Source organism: Camarhynchus parvulus, chromosome 1, assembly GCF_901933205.1.
Source record: "Camarhynchus parvulus chromosome 1, STF_HiC, whole genome shotgun sequence".
Classification (NCBI taxonomy): Eukaryota; Metazoa; Chordata; class Aves; order Passeriformes; family Thraupidae; genus Camarhynchus; species Camarhynchus parvulus.
This window is the reverse complement of record NC_044571.1, coordinates 31,462,163-31,472,256: the sequence shown is the minus strand read 5'-3', so window position 1 is coordinate 31,472,256 and position 10,094 is coordinate 31,462,163. Positions and strand designations below refer to the sequence as shown.

The window sequence follows — 10,094 nt, the reverse complement described above, 5'->3', positions numbered from 1 at the left end:
TGAGCTTCAAAACAGAATAAAGATATCTCCCATTCACTGGTTATGTTTTTCAATGTTCTCCTCTTACCTCATTCAGAATTGCCCAAACGGCTGAATTTTGTATCACTGAAAGCCGGAATGATGAAATAGGATTTAGGCTGGGGTCAACTGTTCCTTCAGCTACACCGTTTTCAAACTTCCCTGCAAATGTACATCATTAAGTCCTGTTCAATAAACTGAAGTACAAAATCTAGAAAACATATCTGCAGTATCACAATTCACAGTATCATTGTGACAGAACCACAGTGAAACCAGTATCATTCCCAAAATAAAAGGCAGTGAGTGATTTTGACATCAGATTCAGTTTTGCAGCAGCAGACAATACAGGGCACGTCATCAATGCACACGGGATTACACATAAGAATAAAAGCTTTGAAACTGTCTAAAGGCATTAACACCTGAAACTCTGTGAAGATTTTTGCACAGGTACTCATTTAATATCAGAGAACTAATATGATGTAATATGATGCCTTTGGCTTATGTGTTTTCAAATAGGATTAAGGACAAAGAGATATCATTCATGCATAACATATTCCTATTTAAAGCATCTTCAATTATATTAGGATGAGTAAGAATTCAATTTAAAAGCCCAGTTAGACTTTACAGTTAAGCCATACAGACAACTGAAATTTATTATGACAAAAAAAAGTTATAATAGGATTGCCCAAACTGTGTTCAGCAACTAATTAACATGTATCCAAGCACCTTCCCCTGTTGAAATGCCAATTTCATCCTGTGATGAGCTGGTTGTCTATAGAGTGGGTTCAAATCCAGGCCAAGCACACAACTCAAAAAAGCACTTCTGCAGTCACAGGACAGAGGAGGTGATCTTACAAAACCTGGAAATGCCTCTGTTATAACCCAGGTGATCAATCCTGGCAGAAAAGTTAGATGCAGCTGCATTACAACTAAGAGTCACAAGAGATCTCTGTTCAGTACATAAGTCTTTGAAAAGAATTAGTGGACACAACATCAAGTAAAGCCTATGGGGTCATATACCCAAAAATGAATGATAAAAACTCAGGTTTAGGATTGTTTTGGTTTTAATAAAGATGTCTTTGAGAGTTGCAATAGTAAGAATACACATTTTTTTCTACTGTTGCATACCTATCCTGAAGTAACCATCCTCTAAGCGTTTGTCTTTGGTTTCTTTGCTTAATACCAGTTCTTCACTCTAGAATAACAAAGGACAAATGAGATAATTTATTTGACATATGACTTTGCCAGAGAAAGACAAATGTGTGCGCACTCTTCCTATATATTCAGCATCCATATTTTCCAAATAATTAAGAACAAGCCTGGAATATAGTTATTTATAGCCTTATAGAAGCCAACATTAAAAAAAAAAAAAAAAAAAAAGAAAAAAGGAAAGGAAAAAAAAAAAGAAAGAAAGAAAGAAAAAAAAAAAAAAAGAGCAGCAGTGTTCCAGAACTGAACAATGCTTGGCTACAAAGGAGAAAAATCAAGTACTCTAAGTGCCCCATGAAACTCGCATGGTAACTGCCACGTGAACAGAATACTTAGCACATACTGGCATACACAGTAGGAGACAAGCAAAGGCAGGACCTGCCTTCTTTTTCTATGGCCTAACAAGAGCTTTCTCGCTTGGACAAATGAAAACTTACAGCTCACTTTTTGATCTAAGACTTTGGGTGAGATGGAAAGCCATCAGACCAGTGAGGGAAGCACCACAATTATCATTGCCTCACTATATGGATGGGGATCAGTAAGTTTTATTTAATAAGCACAAAAAAATTGTAGAAGAGATCTTGAAAAACAGCTTGAAAAGTACAACCATGACCCAACACTGAAAGACCCACTCTAAGAATTTCACAGGAATTAATTAAAAACGCTTGGCAAAATGGAGATTAAATTGACCAGCTTCTTTTTTTTTTTAATTCCTATTCTGAACTAAAGCTGCTGAAAAAGTGGTGGAAATGTTTTTGGTTATTTATCTGGGGAGCAGGTGTTTTGGTTTTCTTTGTTGTTGTTGGGGTGTTTGGGGCAGGTTTTTGTTTATAGATTGTCTTGAGGGGTTTTTTAGTATGCTGTTTGAATCCCCGACAAATCCAGTCTGGGGGTACTCTGGTTTCTAAGGGTTTTTTGTTTTCCTGAATTCTACTAAAGGAAGATCAGGGTTAAAATATTTGAATGAGTTTCTAGGTCTACTGAAGTCCAGGGTGGAGAAACAGGGCCCTGAGGAGCTGATGTCCTCAGCTGACATTATTTTACTGACAATATTTTCTTCTGACACCAGTGGCTTAGGAACAGGCCAGATGCAGAATTTCCTGTTTACCTTTCCCACAAATTGCATCAGTAGCAACAGAACCTCTGTAGCATTACTTCCTTAAAGGATGCTCCAGTGAGGGACATTCCACAACCAAGTAAAGCCAAAAAAGAGATGCCTGCTGCACATTTTTGCTTTTTATCTTGTGCATTCTTGTATCTTGGGCTTAGATTAAGTGAGGGCTGCTGCTGTTTTTTGTGGTTGAATGTATTTCCACAGGTCTTGAGAGACAAACCCTTCAGATCTTCTGAAATAATATCCCACATGTCATGTTTTACAATTAGAACCAAACTAACAATTTTCTTTTTAAGTAAGGGAATAATAAGAATTTCCTATTTTTGTCTGCTCTAAGGAAGATAGACTGGGAAAATGGAGATATTAACTCCTCCATGATTACTTGCTTCAAAAAAATAGATAAAAAGAAAGTTAAAAAAATATTCAACTTATATTCAGCAATTTTGGCCTAGATTTCAAGATTCCTACACCAGGTATATGGGGGAAGGCAGAGATACTTTGTCATTTTAATACTAAATAAAATAAATTTGTCTGAAGTAACATCTTAATCCCCTCAGTCTTTGTGATATAAAGAGTTAGCTGTAGTATCTAGTAGAAGAAAAAGAACCCCTACCATCTGACTTCAAACAAGAATATATTTTAGATAATGTAGTACTCTCCTGTGGTAAAACTGGCTCATTTATGGGGAAAAAACATCAGAAATCAGGAGAAAGGTACACATTCTCTTTTAAGAATCTATATATTTCAGTATCTAGTGGGTTTGGATGTGTGTCAATCCCTGAACTAAGACTTTTTTACTAAGCCAAATAGCAGATTGACTTAGGTTTCCCATTTCCCAAAATACACAGGAGAGGGAAGACTGTTTATTTTTTTGTTTTAAATGGTAGCAATGAACTGGAAGAAAATGACCTTGTTCACCTCAAAATTACCAACAGCACTTGTAGTAGACTGCACCCTGAATGAACATCTGAATAGTTACAAGAGTCTTCTGTGAACATATCCAGTTAAAAAAAGGAAAAGTATAAGAACATCAGAACACCAAGTTCATACAGTTAAAAGAAGCATTTATGTCTCCTCACTGTTAAAGTCAAAAAAGAGGCTTTGCTTTTATCCTGTAATGGAGAAGATACAAATCAAAAATTTTGTACCTGAAAAGGCAAAACTTCTACAGTTGTGTTTAGAAGTATGTCTCCTGGATGCTCTGGATTGCCACTGTGAAACAAGTACCTATAAATGAAAAGGAAAACAAAAGACAGTCTGTACATCAGTCAGAATCAGCTGTGTTACTGTCTTACATGTAAATTGTCACATACAGCTGTTACAAGGATAAACATCATTTTTATACTGAGCCTACATCAGCTGGGGATAAGGTGCTTTCAGATATCACTGTAATTGGAAAGGGTCAGGTTTTTCAGTTGCTAAAGAGTAGCTGGGCAGCATTTTACACAGGAAGGGAGCTTGCATCACGTGCTGTTGCCAGACTGCATTACACAAAGCTGTGGTCATTACTGCCTGGCACACACTGGTATCACCTCCAGAAGCAGGAGCCCTGCCCTCCTTCAGCCTCTCCCTGTGCCCACAGGATGAACTCTGCAGATCCTTTCTGAAACAGTTCTGGGAACTTAGCCAAGTCAATATTTTGCCATGTGAGTGTTCCCCAAGTCCATTTCTCCACCATGGTTCACTGCAAAATCTCACTGATTATTGTGCCAGGAATTCCCAACCCACATCCACACCCTTTGTGTTACCTGAATTCAAACTTCTATTCCAAAGACAGATTTGTTTAAGAAAAAAATCCCTCAAAAAAAACCCCAAACCAAAAAAGCTTGGTTTTGACATGTATACACACATAAAAAAACCTGTACCTTTTTAAACCTGTACAAAGTCCCCATTACTCTCACTCAGTTGTGCAATTAACTTTTTTTTTTTAATTGGACAGAGTAAATATGTTTGAAACATTATCAGTCAGTGAAGTGTTCAAATTCTAGCTGCCTACTCTGAACAGCTTTTGCAGTACTGCACATGTGTAGATTATGTTACAAAAGAGACAGTTAATTCCTCTTTATATGTGACAGGAATTTCATGTTATTCTGAATATGTATTATATAAACCAGTAATAATATTTTTTTACCACTAGGTGGAATCAATGCTCGAAAATTATTCACTACTTGCCATTTTTTCTAGTGGACTGGAGTTAATTCAGATTACTGTCATAAACTAATTAGATCTTACACCTACTCAGATGTCACTTTTACGAAGAATATTTTACTTTTATTAGGTTTAAATGAATATGTAAAAATCTATCAACACATTTCAAATCTTTCTTCAGTTGGAACTTAGATGGTACTTACTGTTAATTTCTCTTCAACATTAAATATGCCACCAGCCAGAGACAAAATTAGTTCAGAAATTATCACTTGATTAAAATTAAAAACATTATCTCAATTTGCAATTTATTAAGATGCAGTTAGAAATGTAAATTCCAGCTTGTCTTTATCCAATATATCTGAAGCCAGGTTGAACACCTGCCATTAATCCATACTTCACAGCTACAAGACAAGTAGAAGAAAACAGTGCTCTGACCCCAGCTCAGAAATGTCTGTGACCCAAAAATGATAGAAGTATTTTGAGAAAATGCACACACATGTAGAACATTTCTTTTATCAAGGCTCAGAAAAGGAGTAACACCTCACATTGTGATACAAGAAATCCATACTCATTTCTATTCCATTGGTTTCAGCAGAACTGCACAGTTGGACTGGAAAACAGAACTGGACTAAATAAGCCTTACTACTGTGTCTCAAGAAAAATAATTTCCACACTGTACTTTAATGTTAGGTTAGCCAATTCCAAAGTATACAAGCCACCTAAAACATCCACAGTTCTTCCAAAACAAATCTTGTGACTTTTTCTAGACATTGACGACATCCAAAAAACCCCAACAAGTAATAGTAATTATTTTCTAGGAAGATGCCTTCATTGGACATCTCAATAGAAAGCAAAACAAAACTCTCTGGAAAGCTGACCAGAAAACCAAAAGTACATTCTGCTGTCTTTTGACTGAATAGATCTAACTAGTCATACCTTAGTCAGTGAGATACCCTAAGCAGTACTGGCCATTTTTTCTCTTGAAAACACTGAAAATTCTAAGGAGACTTAATTTAAAATGGAACTTGCCGTCTAAGGTATTGCCATCAAAGGCTCCACCCAAACCACAGACATGATGCTTTTCCTTAGCACTTAGTTCTGAGAAGACACGCCTAAAAATCCACAGAGAAACTCCCTGTGATCTGGGATCACTGTGCTCTCAATGAACAATGACTGGCTTTGGAGATTTGGATGGGTTTTTGGGGGAAGCAGTAGCAGTGAGGGCTTTGTTTGTTTCTGAGGGGTTGTCATTTATTTATTTGGGTTTGTTTGCTTGTTTTTACAAACAACCCTGCAAGCACACAGCCACAGCCAACCATTTCTCCTACTGTGCCATCAGCTTTGAGACTGAGCTGCAGCTTCCCCTCCTCAGCAGTTGTCACTCCATTAGAGCAATGCACTCCTGGCACAGAGCCAGAACAATTTACAGCAGTAATTAATCAAACCTGATTTCCATGTAATCAAACCTGCTATTTTAGTATATTTTCTATAACTATCTGTTAATCCATATGCACACACAAATGTAACACATGCTCATGTCACATTTTAAATTATGTTTAGAAAGGAAGGGATATTTTTATATCTGAGCCTTGCTTCAACACTTGACAGATAACACCTACTTAGACATTAAAAGTTACACAGATTGAAAACAGAAGCCTAAATACACATACACAGTCAATCCATATCTATAATATTTTGTTGAGGACTAAAATTTACCAATTAGAAAATTTTATTTGAAATAAAATTTAATTTATGAACAAACAGATGTTCTACAGTTCCTAAAATAAGTGTCATTAGCTATTCTTTTGTAAAACTTGCTTTTCTGACAGGGTAGATTTTCCAATGGAGATTCTTTGGAAATGGGTTGAGAGAGTAAAACTAATTTCAAAATAAAGGTCAGTTAAACCTCCCTTTCAAAAACCCTTGAAATGGCTTTTAAGTAACCTATCTTTTCCTCCCCAAACCTTCTGGGTTTGCACTCTTTATATGCCAAGACCTTTTTTACAAACTTGCTGTTATGCTAGCTGTTCTCCCTCCCAGGTGATGAGAAGACTCTTATGTCTCCTAACTAATGAACTAATTTATTCATCTGATATTTCTTAAGTAAATCAGACATTTCTAAAAACCACAGAGACATTTGCAGGACATCTAGGGTCCTCATTAAATCACTAATGTAGAGTAATCCAGCTGATACCCAGAGGATTACAAGGTTGTTTCCTTTTATTTAATTCCTACACCAGTAGTAAGATGTCTGGCCCAATCCTTTTTTCTTTCAAGAGAAACACTGGTTTATGACTGGACTGAATGACCTTAAATGTCTTTTCCAACCTAAATGAGGTTCTGACTCTATAGTTTTCAGACTATGGTAGGTATTTCTCAATACAGATAGCGAAGAACCTGGGAATAGCTTTGCTTTCAAGTGCTTAATTATTTTGACACCTGTCCTGGGATTTACACATGACAGGCCATGTAAACAGTAAAAACATGTGCTTTTTTCCCCTAATTACTTAACAGTTTTCTTGGGGTGGAATCACTAAGATTTCTTTGTCTACCTGCTGCTTAAACCTAACACCTTCCGAAGCATTCCTTCAAATAAAAATTCTGAAAGCAGTGGTTCTGTAAATATAGTAATCCCAACGAAACACAAATTCACCCAAAGTTAATAAAGACAAACCCTACTATTGCCTAATGGAATATTACGTCACTATTTTCTTAATTACAAAATACAAACATGAACACAATTGAACATTTTTGATCAAAGTCATCAGAGAAAAGTAACTCTGACTTACAATTGCTAAGTGTAATACTAATGTATCTGAATCTAAGAGAACCTTTTCTGCTGGCAGTGTCCTTTTAACAAGTCACAGGTCAAAGATAATAACCAGCTACTCTAGATATTCAAACACAGAGAAAAACCTCCTCTCTACCAGAAATAATTAAATCTATGAACTCACTTACATACATTCTGCTCATGACCTCAACATGGTATGAGAATAAGAGAAGGCTAAGTATTAATATTTCCTGCAGCATTAAAAAATACACAGAATTTCATGAGCACTGAAGGTTTAAAAAACAAACACAAACAGAAAAAACCAACACAAATCACCAAACAAAATGGAGCAAAGTCAAAGCTGCAAAGAAAAACTTCTGTTTTCATACTCAGTGGCTTCAGTATTTACCCCGTTTAAGGGGTTGAGTTGTTGCCATGGAGCTAGATACACATCTAAAATCAAGACAAATAGAGGGAAAAGCCCCCCAGCCAATAAGCTGAAACAAATATTCATACACATCCTAACACACAAAGGGAGGGGAAGGTAGAGGTGTGATTATCATTTGTACACTGACAAAAGATACCATTAATCTGCCAATGCAGTTAACTATTTAGGGTACTTTAAAGCCCACACTCAGGTTCAGAACCCCTGCAATAGTGAGCAACCAGAAAGAGTCTCACCTTTTGTAACATCCCCCATAAAATAGATTAATCAATATTACTAATCTGAACTACTGACTTTAATATTCTTTTAATAGCTAAATTTTTTCATCACCTGTGCTTTCAAAAAAATCCCAAAACAACCATGCACACCTCTACCCACCCCCTATCTTGCTTATAAAGGGGTGAATCTCTCTTCTTTCAAGCATATCCAAGCATATTTTTGCCCAAAAATCTATTATTCTCTCTATTACCCAATTTGATTTCTTTTAGGTGATAAAAAACCTTTTTTATTTTATTTACATAAAGTGCCAATTATTTTTTCATCTATAGAAAGTGTTCTAATTACATGTTCTAATTAAAATAGAACTGAATACACAACAATTTTATTGTTAAATTATGGCAGTTTTATAAAAGGAAACAATATACAAAAATATCTTAAACAGCCCAATTCCCATCCACTGTCAATATATCTGGGTTTTGTTTTGAAGGAAAGAAGTTATTTGATCTGATACTAAACCTGATTCTAAGAATATAAGAATGCAGGCCTTTGTGCTCTATAAACATCAGCAATCAAATCCTTTCCTTCACATATCCTCCTTATGCCTCTTTTTAGCAATCTGATGTATTTTATATCCCATTTTCAGAACAGGAAAATAGGTAGGAAGGCAGAGAGGAAATGTGTCCTTCCATGTTGGAACAAATTATCCGTAGCAACATGCAGCCTTAGAGTTTTTAATTCTGCACAACATGAATTTCTGTAAAAGCAATATTCAGTCAGCAATTTTTTGGCTTTCTACAGATGCCATCATCCACTGCAAGAGTCATTATTCACGAATTCTATCCAGCATTTTTGATCACTGGATGCAAATGTGGTAAAAGAAAACTAATCTACCTCCTTTGTGTCACTTTCTCAGAATCCTAATTAGGAAGTGTTATTCTACTGTCACTGGAAACCAGTATTAACCATGCACTATTTCCTCATGCAAAACACAAACAGAAGATGAATCATTTCTTTTCCTTCTCTCAAGCTCAATTTATTCTCCTATTCTTCATGCCTCTTACTAAGTCATTTGAAAAAAATTGCTTATACTTCCAAAAAAAAGTGCAATTCCTCCACTCTATATATATGCATCTGCAAAGTACTCACAAAGGTAAGCAACATAGTGGAAGATATATATATATATATATATACATATATATATATATATAAAACATCTTGTTGTTATAATTCCAAACTTGGAAAAAACTCCCCAAAAACAAACAAAGAAGAAATGCCCTAGCCTGCCCAAACCACAAAACAAAAAATACCCCAAATACCCCCACCCTATTACCTTCTATGCAAAATGCCTGGTAAGATTTCCACTTCCTCTGACAAAATGAGCCCATCTAAGTGTCTTTATATAAACTGGGCTGCATGGTTGAGAACTGCAAGGGTTGAATTCCCCATTTTCACAGAAGTGTTGACCCAGTGCACCAAAAGGGCTGAACTTTCTCATGTTTGTCAATGGACCACAAAGTAGCTTGACTGAAGAGGGAATGGAAGGATTCTGGGGAGTGGTCTGAGTCTGTTTTATCCATCACATGCCTAAGAAATTAATTTTCTCACACTGCTTCAAAACTCAATCTGAATCAATGAAACCTGTACCATTTCCTAACCCTCTTCACTTGTGCAGCATGTGTATAAGGTATTTAGCTGTGTAAGAAAATCTCATTCTCTGGCCTACTCTTCTACTGTTTCCCAGACAAGACTGTGACACTTTCTAAAGCGGCACTGTCTCTCTGGAGTGGGCTCACATCAACTGTATTAAAAATGTCTGGCATTTAATTAATCGTAAATTTTTAATTTTGGAGGTGGTTCGGGGTTTTTTCTATTTCATGGATAGGGTGTTTTTGTTTGACTTCTTTTTTTTTTCTGGGGGTGATTGTTCTTTTACAAGATTATTTCTGCTAAATTTTTAATTCAGTGAGATGTAGAAAGGCTTTGTTGGGGTTTTGAGTTTAGTATGTGTGTGTATGTGGGTGTATGCACATAAACATTTTTTACCCCTCCAGCTTGGCTGGGGAAGCACAGATAACTCCCTTCAGTTTTACTCTACACAGGCATTTGCCACCATTTGAGATTGCACTTGGGTACGTGACCTCATCAAAGGCTGCAAAGATGCAATTATGACA

General features: G+C 36.1%; 1 protein-coding gene across 1 annotated transcript in view; it reads right to left on the bottom strand.

Annotated features, from left to right (window-relative positions):
* The window catches only part of MGAT4A (alpha-1,3-mannosyl-glycoprotein 4-beta-N-acetylglucosaminyltransferase A), a 77,730-nt gene that overhangs the window by 5,832 nt on the left and 61,804 nt on the right, over positions 1-10,094 (bottom strand). Inside the window, exons 13-15 of the mRNA XM_030960239.1 lie at positions 3,490-3,568; positions 1,147-1,213; positions 68-180 (exon numbers count right to left, since the gene is read on the bottom strand). Coding sequence (XP_030816099.1) covers positions 68-180; positions 1,147-1,213; positions 3,490-3,568 — 259 coding nt within the window. The remainder of the gene's footprint in view (positions 1-67; positions 181-1,146; positions 1,214-3,489; positions 3,569-10,094) is intronic.